At 40.2% G+C, this 22,591-nt stretch overlaps 2 protein-coding genes across 3 annotated transcripts in view; both read left to right on the top strand.

The window, feature by feature from the left end:
* The window catches only part of LOC121711943 (adhesion G protein-coupled receptor F4-like), a 68,433-nt gene extending 56,450 nt beyond the window's left edge, over positions 1–11,983 (top strand). The window contains exons 14-18 of the mRNA XM_042095840.1: positions 133–1,449; positions 1,533–1,574; positions 1,664–1,699; positions 1,796–1,858; positions 11,281–11,983. Coding sequence (XP_041951774.1) covers positions 133–1,449; positions 1,533–1,574; positions 1,664–1,699; positions 1,796–1,849 — 1,449 coding nt within the window. The 3' untranslated portion in view covers positions 1,850–1,858; positions 11,281–11,983. The remainder of the gene's footprint in view (positions 1–132; positions 1,450–1,532; positions 1,575–1,663; positions 1,700–1,795; positions 1,859–11,280) is intronic.
* A 1,997-nt stretch (positions 11,984–13,980) lies between these two features.
* Positions 13,981–22,501, top strand: LOC121711693. Of its 2 annotated transcripts, XM_042095500.1 has the most exons (11): positions 13,982–14,197; positions 14,759–14,910; positions 15,423–15,666; positions 16,246–16,387; positions 16,550–16,685; positions 17,381–17,501; positions 17,811–17,895; positions 17,985–18,011; positions 18,834–18,942; positions 19,743–19,863; positions 21,738–22,501. In XM_042095500.1, the coding sequence occupies exons 1-11, from the start codon at positions 14,173–14,175 to the stop codon at positions 21,791–21,793; spliced, it is 1,218 nt and encodes a 405-aa protein (XP_041951434.1). In that variant the 5' UTR covers positions 13,982–14,172; the 3' UTR covers positions 21,794–22,501. The 2 variants fall into 2 exon arrangements, with proteins under 2 accessions (XP_041951435.1, XP_041951434.1); XM_042095501.1 differs by lacking the exon at positions 17,985–18,011 and having other exon boundaries at positions 13,981–14,197.
* The last annotated feature ends 90 nt before the right edge of the window (positions 22,502–22,591 follow it).

The raw sequence follows: 22,591 nt of genomic DNA, 5'->3' as shown, positions 1-22,591 counted from the left end.
CGCTGTACAATATCACAAGCCGGACCCAGCAATCACCTTATTGGTGTTACTGTTTTGTGATACGTGTTATTGTTATTGCTGTGTTGATTGATACTTTGGAGAAACAAATATATGGATTTTATTCTCTTTTAGGACTTTATAGATTCTGCTAGCAATATTCTGTCCACAGAATGGACTGATGACAACACCATCACACAGGACCTTTCTACAAACTACCTGCAAGCTGTTGAGGGCCTGGTGACAAATATGAAAGTAAACCAAAGTGATGGGCACAATTCCTCAAACGTACAGTTCCAAGTTTGTCGAAATAATGATGGCTGTAACAGAACAATCTTTGGTGTGGAAATGGCATTGACAACTACAGCACAGGCGAAAGTGGTGGCGCTAAAGAACCTGTCCAATAAACTCCCAAATCGTTTCAGCAAGACAGAGAGTGCTAGCATTGTGGTCTCAGCCACTCTTGAAAACACCTCTGATCACATGACAAACATCACCCTAATATTTCCTTTCAACAAGACCACAGCCCATCCAGGCTACAAAATTAAATGTGTTTTCTGGCACACCAATCAGAGTGAGTGGTCAGACAAGGGTTGTGTGTGGACAGAGGCCGAGGAAAACATTGTCTGTGAGTGCAGCCACTTGACCTCGTTCTCATCTCTCATATCCAAAGAGGAAGTTGACCATCCCTTTCTGGATATGATCACTTACATTGGACTTGGGATTTCCATCTGTTCGCTCCTTGTCTTTCTGTTCATTGAATGGCTAGTTTGGAGTGCCATCGTCAAGTCCAACCTCTCCCTTTACCGTCACACATCCTTGGCCAACATTGCCGTGTCTCTGCTACTTGCCAACTGCTGTTTCCTAGCCTCAGCATTTCCAGAAAAACTTGGAAAGCTAACATGCTTTGTCTTGGTGTTAGCAAAGCACTTCTTCTTCATGGCCATGTTCTTTTGGATGCTCTGCTTGAGCTTAATGCTTCTCCATCAACTCATCTTCGTTTTCAGTCCACTCAGGAAAAGAGTCTTTATGATCTTGTCCTTCACCGTCGGCTATGGCAGCCCCACAGTGGTGGTCGGTGTCTCATATGTGTACTACGACGTGCTAGGGAAGGAGCCGGGGAACAGTTACCATAACCCAGAGACTTGCTGGCTGAGGTACGAGGGGCTAATGAAAGGCTCACTTCATGCTTTCCTGTTCCCGGTGGGAGTAATCACTCTGATGAACCTGATCTCCATGGTGGTGGTGATCATTACCCTCATGAGGCCAAAGGTTTCGGAGGGCAAGACAGACGACAAGGAGACTCTGAGAAGTATCATCAAAGCAATCGTTTTTCTGACCCCTGTCTTTGGTGGAACATGGCTTCTTGCAGTTGTTTCATTCACAATAAATGAGAAAACCACTCTTAAAGTAATGCTTGACTATGCTTTCACCATTGTCAACTCTCTTCAGGTATATTTCATTTTCTTTCATTAATATCTCCTTTAAGTCATGTTTTTGAGGATGTATTTTTTAACCTTTTTTTTTATTTGTAGGGCTTCTTAATTTTAGTAACAGGATGTCTTGGTGAAAAAAGGGTAATTGTCCTCTCTAAAGCACATATATTGTTAAGCTCTTTTAATAGGACTTTTGCGGTGACAATTTCTCTCCATTGTGTTTCAATCAGGTTCGAGAGGAGGTTCTGAGATACATTCTGGGCTCGGTGAGATCCCTTACCAATGCAACACTGATCCCTCCGCCCAAGACTACATACAGTACTGTTGGATGGTTTTACTAATCTCTTGTCAATTTTCCATAGAGATCAACAAAAAGTGAGAGCAGGCAAAACCTGACAACGTCCATTAAGAAGTAATACCTAAAGGTAAGACATAATGCATATACAGGGCCCTCCAGAATTATTGGCACCTCTGCTAAAGTTGACTAAAAAAAGGTATAAAATAGAATCTGTTGATGATTTATTGTAGTCTCACAATGAAAACAATGAGGAAAAATCCAACCTTGAAGGGAAGCAAATGTATTGTGGGAAAAAGGAAAATCTCATAAAGCAATAGTGCTGGGCGGTATACCGGTTCACACCGTATACCGGTGTATATTTTCGTTATGATATGAATTTTTAATATACCGCCATACCGGTGTATTTGATTACACAACGTTTGGAATGCTGCGCCGCGCGACAGTGTTTCAGACGGGACTTTTTTCACACGCACGCATGGTGCCACTGCGAGGCATAGTGAGGGTAAACACAAAACACCTTACGTTTTCCCCCTCAAGTATGGCTTAATTTCTCCTTAGATAAGGGATTTATTTAAGGGTGTTGCACAGAATACCTTAAATTGTTTCTTTAGTTAAGGAAAAACGTTAAGGGATACTGCATTGAAAGGGATTTACCGTCACGAAAATTGTATTGAGATTGTTCAACAGCTGTAACTAGCTGGCTAGTAGGTGATGTCGTTAGTTAGCAACCCACCGAACACGGTGAAGTTTAATGAGCTTATCATTCATCTCACCTTAAAAATATTCGCTGAAATTATCCAGGTAGCAAGTAAAGCATGATATAGACATGCAGTGAGTAATACTAGCTGACTAGTTAGAAATGATCCTGACTGTCATCATTGCACCAAAACAAACTTTTTTGTTAACTTTTCTGTAACAAGACATCCACATCCATATGAAGTAAACGTTAGCCTACCACTAACGTCATGTAAACCACACAATAACAATAAGGCATGTTTCTGAGGCATGCCTATTTGACAGAGTAAGCATATTAGCAGAGAGGTTTTTAAAATAAAACCTCTCTGCTAATATGCTTACTCTGTCAATCTTTTGTACTCTTGTATAATTTTATACTTCAAAAAAGTATAATTATTGCAAGTTGCACTACTTTTTGTATTGATTTTATAGGCTACAAGATGTTTGTGAGGTTTCGTCAGTAGAGATTTGATGATACTTCTCTTTCGTCAGACTTATTTGATCACTTTAATGCAAAAATGGCAAACATTATGGATGACATTGCTCCATTACAATTCAAGAAAGTTAAAGACAGACAGAAAGCACCATGGAGGCAAAATCCAGCAGTTAAACTTCTAAAAAGAAAGTGTAGGAAGACTGAAAGAAAATGGCGTAAATACAAACTTCAGATCCACTATGAAATCCATAAAGAGATGCTCCGCACATATAACTCTGAAATATGCAAAGCAAGACAGTCTTTCTTTTCTAACATTATCAATAGAAGTTCAAATAACACTCGTATTCTATTTTCAACTGTTGATAAGTTAACAAATCCCCCCTCACAATTAGCGCCTGAACTTCTCTCAACTAATAAATGCAATGAGTTTTTATCTTTTTTTTAAAGGTAAAATTGACAAAATCAGACTCAACATATCTGCTCAATTACAAATTCAACAACCTGAACTTCCAGCAACAAACAGAGGGAAACTAAACTTGATGTCAGTTCAGCTTGATAGACTACGAAACACTTGAAAAAACGGTACAGAATCTCAGCTCTTCCACATGTGTCTTAGACACTCTGCCTACCAATTTCTTCAAAACTGTTTTTCACCTCATAGCGGCGGATGTCCTTCAAATTGTAAATGTATCACTGCTGTCTGGCACTTTTCCTAAGTCACTGAAAACAGCTGTTGTAAAGCCACTTCTCGAGAAGAATAACCTGGATGCCTCCATGCTAAACAATTACAGGCCCATATCCAATCTACCTTTTATTAGCAAAATTATTAAGTGTGCTTGCAAAGCAGCACACTTATTGTTCTTCTTAAGTTTTATTATTATTTTTCCCGTCTCCCTAATTTTTTGTCAGCCCTAGCGCCTAGGCCCTTTGAGACAGAGACACCGTTCCAACTTTAAAACGTCCGGTCAGTACCGGTGTAAGTTGGTCGCGAAGATGACGTCAGGTGGGCGTGCCGTTCGTCCGCCATATTGGATTGAACAGAAAGCGAAACTAAATTTTCACAGGTCACAAATTTGGTCCGAACGCCACGAAACTTGACGTACATTATCCTTGGACCAAGCCTCACAAATGTTAGCAGAAGGATTTTTGATTTTCGAAAGCGTTTGCCCGTCACAGCCAAACGAAATCGGCGGCGAAGCTCCGAAACAGGAAGTCGTCCATATCTCAGGAACACTGTCACATATCGATACCAAATTTTGTATATGAACTGGGGACTCCAGTGTGAGGGTGCATAGGCAAAAAAAAAGAAATATTCCAAAAGTTTCCATCATTTGGCAAACCACCCACGGGTATTTGGTAACTCACCCCATTCACCTTTTCACCATTCACCTTCTATCACAATGCCTTCCATGTATGCACAATGTCTCAGAGCAGACACTATGTCTCCAGGCAACCTTGCCCAATCATGAAATCCTTGCTCTGCCATGGGATAGTATGGACTTACGAACTGAAATAGCAAGGAGAATAGTAGCTATATATAGCTTACATAATAGAGTTGTTTTCACATTGACGGTATTCAAATTAAATTTTTCATTATTGTTACATATCATGATGGGAGAGTATTATTAAAAATGTTACAAGTATGCAAATGCATATGTTTACGGGCATTTAGGTTTTACTGTGTTGTTTTGTTGAATTTTGAATTGAATGACCTCTGTGTATGAAATGTGCTATATAAATAAACTTGACTTGACTTGACTTGACTTGACTTGTTGTAAAGACATGCAAGGCATTCTGGGCCGTAATGAACAGTGGTCGGCAGCACTCCATAGGCTACGTATTAATATGAATAGGTATTTCTGTAAACCTAGGGATAATAAACAGCTATCTCTGTTACAAAAACGAGCTGGTAATCGCTCATTGAAGAGGGTACTATGATAAAAAGATTGTTTTCCTAAAAGCATGGAGTTGACGAAAGAATAAACAAGCAATGTCACGTTAATGTTAAATAGCCTAGAACTATCTGAACGCTAGGTGGCAACGTTGTATTACATTTCACTAGTGTAGCCTACTTGAAATACGGTGTGAGATTAGATTAGATTAGAAGTAAGCAAGGTGCAAATATTATGTAATTTATTATGGGAAATTATTGGAAATGTTATTTCTTGTTTATTCTAATTGCAAACCACACACATCCATTCGGAATCACACGTACACATTTAATACTGAAAGACTATCATTTCGTTTATTTGATGTTGCCTTAGCAACACAGCCTTCAGAGCAAAGATTCTAGAACAGGGCTTCAGAGAGACACGTTTTGAGTTTGTGGCCAAGAACCTAAAATATCGGTTTCCATGTGCTGGATGGTATGCGTCCTTTATGAAAGTAAGTGTTTTATACAGTTAACGTTACAGACATAATGAGTCATGTTGTAGTGGTCAACATAAATGTGCCCCTTCTGTTATTAGAATGCTAAGCGGAGAAGCATGCTAAGCAGAGATTTAGTATCACTAATTTCTTGTGTGGCTAGCTATAGGGAGGAGGAGATGTAGTGCTATGTTGCTAATTGGGATTTATGTTGTTTAGTGTAATGCCATGGTCATTTGATATGAGATACTTGCACTCGTAACTTCGTCACGTGTAACTTTAGGACTGCTATTTTTTTTTTTACTAACAGTAATTCACGAAGCACTTTAGCCCTAAAAGTAGCACCTACGTCTGTGACGGCTTAAAAGAAGTGGCAAGGACTCCTAACGCGATGTTTTGAAATGCGTCTACTATTGTCTACAGGAGCTTCTAATCGCGAGAGAACTTGCATTGTAGGCATAACTAAGGGATGCAATAACACCACCAACAACCAAAACTAGCCTACTCATTGTCAACATGTACATGAAATGTAACGTTTCATGTGAATCAAATTAAAATGTTTTCTTTGCAAACGTAGGCATAGGCGTATGGTGACAGATTAATTTAATGCTGCTGTGTGTATCACGGTAAGCGTGAATGAAGTGGCCACTTCTTAATGGGACCCACTGTATGGAAGTGGGATAAGTAAAATAGAGATGTTTTAAGATAAGGTTAATCAGAATTCTACGATATGCCCGCTTGACAACGGCAGAGATAGAACTGGCCTTTGGCCATAGCAACCATCCATTTAGAACGACTGGCCTTCATAGCAACCAAAGATCTGAGCTGTGTTGCAATGTGAGGCAAAGTATAGAAAGGTGATGAAACATACAGAGACAGGTCAAGAAATATAGTGCAATGTAGACAGTAGTATACAGTTGATTTACAGACGGTGGTTTAGAGTAATATGAAGTATTCCTTTATTCTGAGATAGGCTACATCAATAGGCTCTCAAAACAACCCCAGGCTCACAAAACAATCCCAAACAGACATATGGTCTTTATAGAGCAAATCTATATAGATTATTTGTGAAATAAACCAGTAAAACATAATTTGTGGGATGGAATATATAACATTCACACTCATAGCTCATATTTTTTTTTAAATAAATCAGTGACAAACAAGCAGCTTTTTAATGCCTTGGTCATATTTCATAATTTCTGTTGTACTGTAGGTTACCTGATAGCCCAGTTTGAGAGGCGCAAGACGCATCATTTCACTGCTGTCATTTCAATCACTGCTGTCATTTTATTTTATTGATTTGATCTCAGTCATAGAAGCTAAATTCGAAGGCAGGCCAAAGGTAAAATCCAACAAATCGCATTCAACCCGCAAGCCAATCGTTGAATAGCCCTCTCCTAGAGCTTTTGAGATATTGCCACTGCTCCAACATTGAAAGGCACTGTTACAATGCCTGGATCAAGCCAGGTTCAGCATAGCGTATGCCACTGTCCGCTCACGTTGCTGACCGGACCAGGGCAAGCACACTTTCGCAGTTCCCGCCGGAAATGCAGTCTAGTTGAAAAAGTAGTCTTTAATCAATTAACCACCTTCCTAACATCAAATGGGTATTTTGATTACTTTCAGTCTGGTTTTCGGGCAAATCACAGCACTGAAACAGCTCTCATTAAAGTTTCCAATGACATACGCCTCAACACAGATTCAGGTAAAACATCAGTCCTAGTGCTACTGGACCTTAGTGCAGCATTTGACACTGTTGATCACAATATTTTACTACACAGACTAGAACACTGGGTTGGATTTACAGGCATAGTTATCAGCTGGCTAAAATCATATCTACAAGAAAGGAGCTTCTTTGTTGCCATCGGAAACTGTACCTCAACACCAACGTCCTTGACCTGTGGTGTTCCCCAGGGGTCGATTTTGGGGCCACTATTATTCAACCTCTATATGCTCCCACTTGGACAAATCATTCAAAATAATTTGATTTCATATCATAGCTATGCAGATGACACACAAATTTACTTAGCTCTATCACCAAACAACTATGGTCCTCTTGAATCTATGTGTCAGTGTATAGAACAAATCAACACCTGGATGTCTCAAAATTTTCTTCAGCTGAACAAAGAAAAAACTGAAGTAATTATATTTGGTAAAAATGAGGAAAGACTTAGGGTTGCCACTCTCCTTGACACAAAAGGGTTGAAGGCAAAGGATACTGTTAAAAATCTTGGTGTATTAATTGACAGTGATCTAAATTTCAACAGCCACATGAAAGCGATAACTAAATCAGATTTTTACCACCTCAAAAATATTGCCAAACTCAGAGGGCTGATGTCAAAACATGACTTAGAAAAACTCATTCATGCATTTATCTCCAGCAGGGTTGATTACTGCAATGGACTGTTCACAGGCCTTCCTAAAAAGACTATTAAACAGCTTCAGGTGATACAAAATGCAGCAGCTAGGACTCTAACAAAAACTAAAAGAACTGACCACATTACTCCAATTCTTAAGTCCTTGCACTGGCTTCCAGTAAGTCACAGAATTGACTTTAAAGCACTATTGCTTGTTTATAAATCAGTAAATGGAGCAGGACCTAAATACTTGTCAGACATGCTTCAGCAGTACACACCTTCTCGTCCTCTCAGGTCCCAGGTGAAAAACCTGCTAGTAAAACCTACAGTTAGAACTAAACATGGTGAAGCAGCTTTTAGCTGCTATGCGGCTCAGCTGTGGAACCAACTTTCGGATGACATTAAAAAGGCCCCAACTGTAGCCAGTTTTAAATCTAGACTTAAGACCAAACTGTTCTCAGATGCTTTCTGCTAACTGTGCCGAGTTACAAATTCTGAATCTGCCTTGATAATTATTCTACTTTGTCTTTTATGACTTTTTTTACTACTTTTGCCTTTGTTTTATGTTTTCTTTTTATTATGATCTTTACCTTTTAACTATTCTTTGACTATATTGCCCTTCTATGCTTTTATTTGTTTTTATTGTTTGGTTTTGTTTATGTAAAGCACATTGAATGACCTCTGTGTATGAAATGTGCTATATAAATAAACTTGACTTGACTTGACTTGACTTGTGAAATTTGCACTGTAGCACAAAAGTTCTGTATTTTGACTGCAATTGTCTTTGCATTCTGATTAGATTCTTCATTAGAATCATGAGTGGCTCTTTGTAAACAGCATCATTTTCTGGGGCCATGCAAAACTGCATTACCACTAGTGTGGAGTTATTCTACATCATGACAGTAAAATAGACCATCCTTAGTCAATGTACTGCAGCTGTGAACATCTGATTATGCATGGAAAAAAAATACCGTCATATACCGTGAAACCGTAAGAATTTTGAAAAATACCGTGATATACATTTTTGGTCATACCGCCCAGCACTATAAAGCAATAAACAAAATTGCTCACAATTATTGGCACCCCTGCTTGTAATACCTTCTTAAGCCTCCCATTTGCCAATAAAACAGCTTGTAATATTTTCATATGACCCCATAAAGTTGGAGAATACAAAACAAGGGATTTAAGACCATTTATCATAAAAAAATCCCCCCAGATTGTCTAGATTCCTAGGTCCACACTTGTGCATTCTCCTATTTGACTCACCCCACTGTTCTTCAATGGAGTTTAGATCAGGGGACTGAGATAGCCATGGCCGAAGCTTTATTTTGTGTTCAGTAAACCCTTTTTGGTTTGATCTGGACATTTGTTTTGGTCAATTGACCTGATGAATGATCCAATTATGACAATTGTAGTGTCAGAGATTGAGAGATTTCCTTTGAAAATGTTCAGGTTTTTCTTGGGGTTCATGATACCATGTAGCCTAGAAATCTAGACGCACCTTAGCGGCAGCAAATGTAATTGCTATTACAATTATATATACAAATATATATTATACTTTGTATAAAAAATATAATGTTTCCAAAATTGTTTCAGTGGTTCATCAACTCGTAACAGGGTGAACGGCACTTCTGCATTCGCTTCGCGACCCTCTATCGGCTATAACCGCACTATGTAAGTTTGCCAGATCGGGTAGCGGATCTGTAGTTCAATGGAATGAGACATAAGAAACTACAAATTTGACCTGCATGATGTCGCAATACATCATACTTTCATGAAATCATGCAACATACTCTACCTTGTCTGTGGACGTCGTTATTTGCAAAGCTGGTGCTGGATAAACAAATAGCGTGCGTGCGACAGAGGAAAAGTTCTTGGGTGTTGCTTTAACATAATGACGGCAGAGTTGCGATGGTTCTGCATGAATTCCCTGCTACTTGAAACCAAAGAAGATGGATACAGCTGCTGGCGAACAGCGCGACTCGAGTTAAGCTTTTTTTTAAGTTGGCAAAAGTTTGATCAACTAGCCAACTAGCTCCGCTGGTGGGAAAACACATGGGACTCTTTAGTTGTAGCGCTATCCTATTGCATGGAGAGGGAATTTGAAAGACAACCGTTTATCCCACCCCACGGATTGAGCACTGCCAATGGTGAGTTCCCAGACCATACATCTTTTTTATTTTATTTTTTTTCAGTGGAGAATGACAGGAAATGAGTGGGAGAGAGAGAGTCGGGGTGGGATCCGAAAGCACCAGGGAGCGGGAATCAAATCCGGGTCGCCGGCGTCCAGTGCAGGTGCCCCAGCCAGTTGCGCCACGGCCAGGGCTACCAGACCCTACATCTTCATACCATACACCATACCATGTACCTTAATTAGGTTCCCAAGGCCTTTGGGAATAAAATTAGCCCCACAGTATCACAGTCCCTCCACCATAATTCTCATTAGGCATGGGGTTCTTTTCAGTAAAGTCATTCTTCTATGTATACCTAAACACCTTAAGTGTTTCTTGCCAAAGAGCGCAATTTTAATTTCATCTGACAATGGACCATACTTCCAGATAAAGTCACCATTCAATAACTCCTCCCTAATCTGTAAGCAGTGAGGTCACTTTTGAAGATTTTTTGGAGGACTTGGTGACTTCAAGATGATACCTTTTTCTGTAACTCTCCAACAGTGGTTCTTATGGAATTGTTTGCCTATCTTACCATCCTTCATATGGGAGCAAGATAACAATGGGTCTTTGTCAAAGTATGTTGATTAGAACCTTTTAATCATTGTTTTAACTGTAAATATAGGCATTTTCAACATAGTACCTTGATTGTATAGACATTCCCTGTCTTACAAATGTCAACACACATTCTTTTTATTTAAATTTAGTGTATTCTCTTGTCTTTCTGATGTTGAAAAAGGACTCTGGGATTTAGCCTCTGCGTCACTTTATTTTCATACCATTGTGAAAAAGAAAGTCATGAACTACTTTAGAAAGACACTTTGATCAACTTAAATAAAAGTTGGAATTAGATGGGAAAATGCTTCTGTTACATTTTGTGTAAGATTTTTCTTGGGGGGCCAATAAATGTGAGCAATGTGTTTTTGTTAAAATTATTTATTTCTTTATGAGATTAAGTATATGTATAGTATAAGTATATATACTTTTTTGATCCCGTGAGGGAAATTTGGTCTCTGCATTTATCCCAATCCGTGAATTAGTGAAACACACAGCACACAGTGTACACACAGTGAGGTGAAGCACACACTAATCCCGGCGCAGTGTGCTGCCTGCATCAACAGCAGCGCTCGGGGAGCAGTGAGGGGTTAGGTGCCTTGCTCAAGGGCACTTCAGCCGTGCCTACTGGTCAGGGTTCGAACCGGCAACCCTCCAGTTACAGGTCCGAAGTGCTAACCAGTAGGCCACGGCTGCCCCAAACCTTTAATTAACCTTTGCTTCCATTCAAGGGTGGATTTCTCCTCTTTGTTTTCATTGTGAGATTACGTAGTCAACTTTATCAAAGGTGCCAATAATTCTGGAAGGTACTGTAAGCAAAAAATCCCTTGGAGCCACTTTATGTGTTTCTTTAGTTTACATTGTTTCAAGTAGATAACAACCCCCGAATAAATGACAGCTATCCTAAGTCATCCATGTCTGCTGCAAGTCTCTTCCCCACAGCTTGTGGAACGCTAGCATTAGATGACCGGGTATGAAGACCTACTGCAGGACTAGCGTGAGCAGCATTTTCAGCACAGCTAAATGGAAAGAAGCCATTCAGCTGCAGGGTTCACAGGGTCACGCAAGGACATCATGGAAATACTAAAGATGCCTCATTTGACAGAATATTCATTACAAAACTTTTACTATGGAAAGTATAATCTCCCTTTCAGCCTCCGGGATCAATTCTGCATTAGCTGAGTGTTTCTTGGTGTCCATGCTAGCCTAACCTTTGATTTTCTGTCATGTAATGTAGGTTAGATTGTACAAAAAAAAATCTAAATCTTGTAATAAATCTGCTAATGTTTGAGCTTGCATTTGTCTTTGAATAGAATAGTAGCTTTGTTTATTTGTTGTGAACATTCTTCAGCGACAATATTTTAATTAAGAGAGTAGGCCTACCTCCTCTTCTAGCACTTACCACATGACCATCCCCCTTCTAGAACTGTCACTTAACTCTGTATGAGTAGTACTTATTGTTGCACTAACATGTACTTGTGCCACTGTTAGAAATCAAGGGTCTTTGACTGCACCTTCTGAACACCTTTACTGTTTCCCTTTTTTGTAAGTTGCTTTGGATATAAGCTAAATGACTAAATGTAATGAACTATCATATTATATGCCATCAGAAGCCTATGTTTTATGTTCACCTGTGCAATAAAATTGTATAAGTTTAATTTTCTGATTATTTATTATTCATAAATGTCACAGGAGTAAAGCCAATTGTACTCTAGTTGTTTATGTTGTTAAAAAAAGTTTAAAAGGAGACCTCAGTTAACAATGACATCTCAATTATATCTAGGGGTTCAAGTTAGGCCTATTTTTAGCCTCTTGCTGACTACTGACATTTCAGGTAGAATGTTTGTGTTTGAGAATTAAATGTCTAACTATTAGCTTCATTAGGATACAGACTACAGTACACTAACACTGTCAGGAAATAGTTTATAAAGCATGATGGATTCAAATACTTGTGAGCTAACTTAATCACCATACATTTCCTAACAAGCTAATCTTGCCCCAAGCCTCACATTACACAAACGTTTATGGAACAGTTATTTTCCTAACAAGCTAATCTTGCCCCAAGCCTCACTTTACACAAACGTTTATGGAACAGTTATTTTCCTAAGAAGCTAATATTGCCCCAAGCCTCACATTACACAAACGTCTATGGAACAGCTATTTTCATAACAAAAAATTGCTGATGTTTGAGCATCCCTCTCTCTTCAGCACTGATAGTAGCCTACTGAAATTGTTTGTTGCTTAGTAACATATATATAGTATAGTATAGTATATACTCTTTTGATCATTGGATCATTTGGTCTCTGCATTTATCCCAATCCGTGAAACACACACTGCACACAGTGAGGTGAAGCACACACTAATCCCGGCACAGTGAGCTGCCTGCATCAACAGCTGCACTCGGGGAGCAGTGAGGGGTTAGGTGCCTTGCCCAAGGGCACTTCAGCCGTGCCTACTGGTCGGGGTTCGAACCGGCAACATGCATGATGCTGGCTCTGGTATTGAAGGCTCACTATGCCCCTGCTTAGATATCTGCGCCTGTTCACTGAAAATATAGCATGCCTTTTAATGTCACTTTCTCTGGTCTCCCGACCACTTAATGGCCTGCTATCTTATGGTCCTATGCCTATTGCAAATGCCCTAGGCCACAGTATATTTTAAATCACGTTTATTAAAACATAGCCTAAATTATTCTAAATACAAGGTATGTGTTTAAGGTATATTTTCCTCTTTTTGGCTAACCTCACATTTCTTTCCAATAAAATATATTAGCATTAAAAGACAGTGGATGGGCCTATGGGAGAGAGAAAAAGTATCAGGTTACTCCTTTACAGCGGGACACAGATGTCCGGTGAAATGGAGCGGATTGCTGACTCGACGGTCCTCGTGGTCTCATGCCGTTCTGTTCAGCACGTTGTTCCCATGACACTAGTGGTCACACACAAGTTCAGAGTCGGGGCGTAGGGCCAACAGCGACACCGGCGCGAGCTTTGATAGAGGCGTACGAGCGGCGAGCGCGCTGGGTGGTACGGAAGAGTTGCCCCAGTTCCAGCCATAATAAAGCTCGAGAACACATGTTCGATTTGGGGCGTGGGAGTCGTTTTGGACCGGGCATTTCTACCATCATTATGAGTTCGTACATGACCGAGCGCATTGAGGCGTTTCCTATTATGTTTTTTTTTTTTTTCGAGTGGAGGGGTAGGTCTCAACTGCACAATCATGCTTCCGATCCTCGTTAGTGGTCAAAACTCCACCTTCAGCCGTCGCCTTTAGCTTCATGTCTTCAGTTTTGCAGATGAACTGCTACTGAATTGCCACCAGAGCGCAATGTCAAAAGCGCAAATTAGCCTACATTGTGATGTCTATTTCTGACATTTGTCCAGTTTTGAAATCTAGGCCTACTGAATGAATAATGTAGACCTAGCCAACACTGTGCTCAAAAACTGTTTAATTATTATAAGCCTTTTGCTAGATAATTGATAGTCATCATGGGCAGTAGGCTTATGCCTATTTTGTCTGAAAAGCGAAAAAACATCCAGATTACAAAGCAGCTTTCACACATTGCTCGGGCGTCTCTACAGTCTAACTGCTATCAGACTATTAATATTCAGAACAGCCAGTAGGCTAGGTTAAATATCCTTTTGAATTATCATAGCCTTGAAACAATTAGAGCATAGCTATCAGAATATTTACTGTAAACACTTTCAGTCCTGTGGCGTTTCCCAAACACAGTTCCGGCACGGCACATGAAACGAAAGTGAAAGGAACCCTTTGGTTTCTTGTGGGTTTTGTGTAAGGGGTCCTGCTTTCAGCGGTGGTCATGGCTTATTATGAGTCGTCAGACGGTGAGTTTGTCTTATTTGCAAAGGGTTATGGAGTGTTAAAAGTCAAACTTGTGATATGATCCCAGTGTGTCCATTTTAAGTTACTGTCACATCGGGGGGAAGCGTTGCTTACAGTACAACCTCAGCGGTCAAAGTCTGTCGTGTGCATAATCTATTATTATCATAGTCCACAGTACTACGTTAAAGTCAACAGGTAAGCTACTCAGACAGTGCAGTATAGTCTATACCAAAGATTCTAGAACAGAGCTCTGTTCTAGAATCTTTGGTCTATACTATAGCCCTTATTGTAGTTTATCTCTACTACTTGTGCTTTCCTTTTGATAGATAGGCTACCGCTCGTCTTAATGATCTATTATTAGTCTAGTCTTCAAACTAGCCTACTACAATTAACATTGTGTTCCTGTTCCAGATCCGATTCAGTCTACGCTTACTTCCATTAGTCTGTTCATTCAGTGTCCATTAGGTCCATACTATCGTGTAAATTATGTTTGTTTGTTTGTTTGTTTGTCTGTTTGCTTGTGTGTGACTGCTGACTGGTGGTTCCCACGTTATCTGAAAAAGAAGCAAACCCCTGCCAAGCGACCCCCATGTCCTTTCGCCATCGTGGCACTGACCGGGATGATGAGGAAGATGATTGTATACAATTCAATGAAGGATACGACTCATATGACAATTCGTATTCCCAGCAGATGGCGCCATCAGCACACCAAAGGGTCTGTTATCTCTCTTCTGTGCTCCACTTATTGAATGGTACTCTTGAAACATATGACTAGAGGATTACGGTGCAGTGTAAAGCCAAGGGGATGCAACCTATTCAACAGAGATAGTAGCAGATAAGAAAGGACTACATGGCACATGCAGGTTTGGTTTGTTTAAAGGTGTTGGAAGAGGACATACTATTGGAAGAGCTGCCTCTTCAATAGATGGAGAAATTTACTTTACTTTGGCATAGACACAAACGTATACGTGTCAGTTTAGGCATAGACACAAAAGTAGCCTATACGTGTCAGTTTAGGCATAGACACAAAAGTAGCCTATACGTGTCAGTTTAGGCATCGACACAAAAGTATACATAAACAGAAGAATATTCTTATTCAGATGATTTAGTCTAGCCTATTACTATGTTTGTGCTATCATGTGTGTTTTTAATACAGAATGAAATGGGAAATAAGATGGAGTAAGAGCTATAGAACAACATTTGTGAACTCATTGTGTCTTGGAACAGATGGAACCCTGTCGGTTCTACAACAGGGGGCGATGTCGGAACGGAGACAACTGCTCTTACTTGCATGTGTGCAGGTTCTCCTGGATAGGGTCCTGTCGTTATGGCAACAGCTGCCAGCTGCGGCATGTTGGGGACTCGGATTCGGATGACACAGGAAGAAGAAGTGACATCACAGAAGGAAGACGGAAGAGGTCAGCAGGGACGAGGACAAACAGGAACTCCAGAGAAACACCATCTTCCAGTGGTACATGGGCACTAAGCCAGCCAGCCAATCAGACGGAGAACACTTTATTAGCTTCATTAGGTTACACCGGTACAGACTTATAAAGCATTGATGGATTCAAATACTTGTGAGCTAACTACATCACCATACATTTCTTAACAAGCTAATCTTGCCCCAAGCCTCACATTACACAAACGTTTATGGAACAGTTCTTTTCTAACAAAAAATTGCTGATGTTTGAGCATCCCTCTCTCTTCAGCGCTGATAGAACTGAAATTGTTTGTTGCTTAGTAACGTATACAACGCAATGACTGTTTGAGTTTTTTCTGAGCGCACACACAAAACTATGTTTTGGTATTTGCAGATGGTGAATATAATGCAGTTATATAACATACAGTTTGTCTTACCATGTATCAACTAGATTTGCACGGAATGTGTGCGTGTGTGTGTGCGTGTGTGTTAATGTTTGTGTGTGTGTGTATATGTGTGTGTGTGTGTGTGTTTATGTTTGTGTGTGTGCAGTCTTGTGTGAGAATGTTTTACCCTGCATACTCCAGTAGCTAACTCGTGGACACACCTTGGTGTGACTTCCTGTTTCAGATCAGCTGAAGAATGGTCAGCTGTTTAAGTGGCAGTTAAATGGTGGCCAAGGCTGGATGGACATAGCAAATGACCTCATCCTTGAGGCGCACTACTCCAAACCGTACACAGGGGGCATCACACTCCACAATACACCCTGGGGGTATGGGCTTGCAGTGCACCACATACGATGATTATAATAATAATAATAATAATAATAATAATAATAATAATAATGTTAACAATAATATATCTGCTACAGAAATAGAAATAGAGGCAGATAAAGGTTAAAAGGTAGAGAATGAAGCCATAGTGTTCTCTCTAGTGCCATCTCTATAGATTTCCAGCTTCTGCAGGTGCGTCACAGACGGGACGTTCAGGTGCGTCGCCTGAGTTCCCCTCACACAGCGTGGAGCTGGTTCTTCAAGAGCAACGAGGGATGGAGTCAGTACGGAGACACGGTGGGTGAAGTGTCAGGCTGACTTCAGCACATTCATGTGAATGTGTATATCTACACTACAGAATGTGTGTGTGTGTGTGTGCGTGTCAGGCTGACTTCAGCACATTCATGTGAATGTGTATATCTACACTACAGAATGTGTGTGTGTGTGTGTGCGTGTCAGGCTGACTTCAGCACATTTATGTGGATGTGTATCTACACTACAGAATGTGTGTGTGTGTGTGTGTGTGTGTGTGTGTGCGTGCGTGTCAGGCTGACTTCAGCACATTTATGTGGATGTGTATATCTACACTACAGAATGTGTGTGTGTGTTTGTGTGTGTGTGTGTGTGTGTGTGTGTTTATGCTTGCATATATATCTATATTGATATATCTTACTGCACCATAGGGTTAAGGTCAGTATGAATATTCAGTATGACTATGTACAGGACAAATATTCAGTTTGTTGTCATCTCACCAGTTCCATCCCAACACGGCCTCAAGGAAAGGTGACTTGATGAGGAAGGTTCTCATGTGTTAAATACCCAGACTGAACTGCTAAACCCAGCCACACTCATGTCTGCCTTGTGTCTAGCCTTTCCAGGCCCTACGGTGTTAACATTGTGCAGCCCATAGACTGTATAGTCTATGGTGTAGCCTATTAGCAGCAGTGCTAACTGAGTAGTGTGTGTGTCTGTGTTCTTGTGTTCTCTCTCAGGACACTCAGGGCAGATGTTCAAAGGTTAACAGCGCCACTCTTGAGTCGGAGTATCAGAAGAATCAGCAGGGCTCTTACCAGTTCAAATTCAGCTTGTACACCTACCAGATCACATTCAGAGGTTGGTGTCATCGTTGTGTTGTGTTGTGTTGTGTTGTGTTGTGTTGTGTTGTGTTGTGTTGTGTTGACTTGACTGTGCAGTTCAGGCCTGGGCTCGACCCTGTGAACTTGCAGCACTTCCGATTAGGAGGCAAATGTGCTAGCAAGGGAGTGTCAGCTTTTAGATATCATAACTGTCCAGTTCAGTCCAGTTCCAATTGAAAAGGTTAAATAATTTAAAAAAAATAGGTCCATATGAACAGCATCTTAGCCTCTATATTTTACTATATTAATTAATCTTTTTGATATGAATTGATGTTTGCCCTCTCAGACATGCATCAGGAAAACGTAAGCACTGGTGTTAGAAGACAAGTCCGACGCAGGCCCTGCTGTCCAGCTACTCAGAGTCCTGTGCAGTGAGTGTTGGTTTGCACCTCTTGTTCTCATAGTTGAAGTTTTGCGTACATATAACTTTTAAATTTACTTCTTTTATTTTATATTACAGGGGTAATGCCGCTCTGCCCCAATCACAGTGAGTCTATGTGGCTATGCTATTTCTTATGTCATGTCAACATTGTTGAAATACTAGTCACTAGTTTATCACTAGTTATACGTTTGTAAGTGTATAAGTTTATCTCTTAGAATAATTTGAAATATGCAAAAACTCAACTTTGTTGTCCTTAAATCATATTAAGGAGCTCTTTCGTTTGAAACACTGTTTGTCATCTTGCCATCATCAGTTGGTGCGTAGTGGCGTAGTGCCTTAATTAATTATACTTGACTCCAATCATGAATGTAATTAATTCACGAAAGATTCAATGTTTCTTTCATAATGGCAGTGTAAGATGACTTCCTTGCTCAGTAAATGACAAGGCGTAGGTGTCGTAAATGGTGTATTATCTTATATAGATTATATAGTTTTCCATCAGCCTTTGCTGTTATTGTTTGTCTAGATTCTTGTGTCTTGTTTATGTCTCAACACATTCATGGCAAGGCACAAGAAAAGCCCTTAAATATGTACCTTCAGTCACATTAATTTAGCAATAATTTCAGGGTGTATAGAATAGAAATGATGATTAACATGACATTAGATTATTCATTAGTCTACAGTAAATAGTGATTAACATGACATTAGATTATTCGTTAGTCTACAGTAAATGGTGATTAACATGACATTAGATTATTCATTAGTCTACAGTAAATGATGATTAACGTGACATTAGATTATTCATTAGTCTACAGTAAATGTAACTAAATTACCTTTTGTTTCATATTTTGCAACACTTCCCAGTTTGTTTGGACCACCATGTTTGTGTTGTTCAGTTTCTGCTGTTCCGGTTCATATAATGTTTAGAGCTGTACTCACCCGATCCATGAGCACCATGAGCCTCCTTGGACTCTCCAGTGCCCCCAAGTGGCAGTTCAGTGGAGCTGGCAGCAGGTGGCACGACTACCAATACAGGGTGAGGACTCCTCAACTTCACCCCATACATTTACCTGTTAGCTGTTTCCCACAGAATTGAATTCTATTTGTGGTGGTAGGTTTGCAAAATAAACTCGAATGCAACAGTTTTTAATAAATTAGTGCAGCGCGGTTATGATTCTAACCAGATTTAAGCACAATTTAGTACAACCAGGAAAATCATTGTGTGGTGGTCAATGTTGATATTGTGGTGGGCCGCCACAAATAAGTCAATGTATGGGAAAGTATTGTATGTATTCCATGCTAAAAAACAGCTAGAAACCAGCTTATGCTGGTAGCTGGTTTTAGCTGGTCTTTGCTGGTTTTCTTCCAGCTCTTGCTGGTCTTTGCTGGTGTAGCTGGTTGGGCCACCAGCTGGATATGTTGGCGTGACCATCTGAGGAAGCTGGTCATGCTGGTGTGACCAGCCTGTCTTGTGGGATACAGCTGGTGCAAGATGGTCATGCTGGGGACCAGCCTGTCAAGCTGGTCATGCTGGTTTGCTAGAATGACCAACATAAGCTGGCATGGCTAGTTAAACCAGAACTATAGACCAGCAAAACCAGCTAAAATTACCAGCTTGAGGTGGTACGACAAGCAAAACCAGCTGAATTACCATCATAAGATGGGTAAACAAGCTGAAGGTATGTTTTCGCTAGAGTTTTGCTGGTCAAGCAGGTCAACCATTATAGGGTGGTCAAACAAGCTGGTTAACAAGCTGGTCAACCAGCAAACCACCTTTAGCTGGTCAGGCTGTTTTTTTCAGCAGGGTTGTAAGAAGTATGTTCTCTTGTTCTCCAGGTTGGAACCAACTTGGAATGTTCCACAGACAGTGTCCTGATTGAGGCTGAGTACCTTAAGAACCCGCAGGGCTCCATGACCTTCACTGTGAGCGGACAGTCCTACCTGTTGGACTTTGCCAGTACGTCCCATCACAGTTTACAACATCACATTTGTGTTTCTACATTCAGTTATCACTTAGAGAAACAGTCACATTGTAGACGTTCTTTTTTCTCCTCTACTGCATAGTAGAACATAAGAGTGTCACAATCTTCGTTTTAAGTTGAAAATCGATTGGAATGACATCACAGTCTCGAACTTCGAAATCAAAGGTAGAATTGACGCTACCCCAGTGTCACGTCCAGCATGCAAGCCAAGAGGGGAAAAAACACACACGTGTGTGTTGAAGTGCGGCACGTCAATATTATCTCCTCAAACTACAGCCACTTAAAAAACACATCAACCGAATTTGAACCCCCAAATTCACATCAGTTCATTCACATCAGTTAACACTAACTTAGGCTTCAGGAACGGCAGTGGCTCAGGAGGTAGAGGAGTCGTCCAGCAGCTGGAAGGTTGCCGGTTCGAGGCCAACTCCTCCTGACCCTGTTGAAGTGTCCTTGAGCAAGACACCCCAGGGTCCCACGAATCATGGAATTTCTGGAATATCATGGAATTTTGCAGTCTATTCCAGACATGGAAAGTCAGGGAATTTTATCATTTTGGGGGCAAAGTGATGGAATATCAGGGAATTTTGTTGTAGCAGTTTAAAATGTACTTGCCAAAATACATTAATACAGATATTTCCACTGAGAGTATATCTGGTTATTAGCTTTACTGCTTGCTTGAGTATTGTGGTTAGCCTAACTTTGTTCATTCAATACCCATTTACTCATCTCACGCTCTAAAAAAAAGTAAAAGATTCTTGGACGCTACGCGACTGTTCTGAAAGCTTAGGTCAGTATATTGTACCCGTCATTATAAAGTAGGTCATGGAAATTCAGATTTTTTTGTCAGGGAAAGTCAGGGAAAAGTCATGGAATTTTACATTTCACTTACAGCAAAGCTACACCAGGCGCGTAATTGAAGCATTCCGTTCACGACGCGTAAAATCCATTTTAGATGAATGGTCTATTTTGTTCAAATGTACGTGCCGCTATCACGTCTGGTGTAGCTACTTCCATTGATTATAGTAAAAGCAAATTGTTGCAGAAGATGCAACGTGAACGGAACGCTTCAGTTACGTGCCTGGTGTAGCTCAGCCCTTAGAGTGGGAATCCTGTTAACCCCAGTGCTCCTGATGAGCAGGTGGGCGCCTTGCATGGCAGCCACGGCCATCTGTGTGTGTGTGACTGGGTGAATGTGAGCATGACATTGTAAAGCGCTTTGGGTACTCGGGATAAGTCAATATAAATGCAGTCCATTTACTCTGCTTTTAAAGTTCTAAGTAGAGTCCAAAATTACTTTAAGGCATATTATGCACATTAATAGCCTAACATTCCGTTATCATTCTGTATTATTTCATTTCACTATGTTCACATCTATGTTTATGTCTATTCTGTTTAGTACAGTAGCTAGCGGTGGGAGCAGTTTCAAAATAAAAAAGTGTTTGTGGAAATAAGGCAAAAAAGTAAACAACATAAGAAATGTATTAATAATAATATATATATATTTTTTTAATGATTGAAAATCGAATCATGACTTTAAAATCAAAAATTAAATCAAATCGAGGATTTGGAGAATCGTGACACCCCTAGTAAAACAGAAAAGAACACAGAAACAGACTTACTGCCCTCCCTTAGAAACCTATATGACTACTTACACTCAAGGATCCCTCCCTTAGAAACCTATATGACTACTTACACTCAAGGCTTCTCATGGAGATGCAGCGTGGAGATGTGCAAATGTGGATGTGCAAACTTTCAGGTATACTACATAGTTGATTAATCTAAACATGAAGCAGTTCCTGTGGATAAGATTTCATAATTTGTTTTGTATGGTTCTTTAATCTCACAGCTATGACGCAAACCAACACCAGCATTGGGACGGTTCGCAAGGTCCGGCGAGTATAATACTCTCCAGGTTTCACCTCTGGCGCTATGGAATGACATCCTCTGATGCCTTAACATCATTGACATGCTGCATTGAACTGCCAGCTACTGCAACTGCCTTCTAATGTTGCTTTACATGTGCTAAAGAATCATTGCCTCTTTGACTTCCACAAGTAGGTAGCAGTTCTTTCTTCTTTTAGAATCCCCTCATTTTGGGCAGTACTTTGCATATCTGGGATAACTTTTGTATATGGATTATTGAATAGAAATCATGGATACGTGTCTCAAGGAACAAGCTAGCTTAGTGATCATGCTACACAGGGCTGCCACTAACTTCTGTGAAAACTGAAAAGTGTTCTTCATCAGACTGCCATCCCAGACTTCAATTTTAACAGAAATAATGTATGTCTATACTCATTTCTGTGCCACAATATAATGACCATGAACACTATTTGTGGGGTGATTGGGTCTGTGGTAATAGGCAGGTATAATAAAAGAATTGAAATGTTGGCTGATTTACGATGTTTACATTATAAACACACATTCATGATTCTGTTTACAATGTCCAAGACAGAGAGCCACTCTGGCCTCCAGTGCTTCCCCCTCTTCCCTCTCATCAGGAAAGCTGTTTTGTTCTCAGGTCAGAAATGAAATGCAGTGTTTTGTATTTTTTGTGGAAGGATGAATTTGTTTCTGTCAATTACTCTTAATAAAATTGTAATGACTGTGCTTTTGTTAATGCAAACTGATATTATTAAGTAAATAATGTGTGTGTGTGTGGGGGGGGGTGGGGGGTGTGCTTTGTATCTGAAAGTGCCT

Source organism: Alosa sapidissima, chromosome 6 (assembly GCF_018492685.1).
Source record: "Alosa sapidissima isolate fAloSap1 chromosome 6, fAloSap1.pri, whole genome shotgun sequence".
NCBI lineage: Eukaryota > Metazoa > Chordata > Actinopteri > Clupeiformes > Clupeidae > Alosa > Alosa sapidissima.
This window is presented reverse-complemented; position numbering and strand designations above follow the sequence as displayed.

Bases quoted from the DNA above. Each gene is read 5' to 3' on its own strand.
- LOC121711693 (XM_042095500.1), top strand. From the start codon at position 14,173: ATGGCTTATTATGAGTCGTCAGACG. The intron at 17,896-17,984 runs GTGAGTGTTGGT...TTTATATTACAG, and splicing joins GCTACTCAGAGTCCTGTGCA to GGGTAATGCCGCTCTGCCCC. The intron at 18,943-19,742 runs GTGAGGACTCCT...CTTGTTCTCCAG, and splicing joins GGCACGACTACCAATACAGG to GTTGGAACCAACTTGGAATG.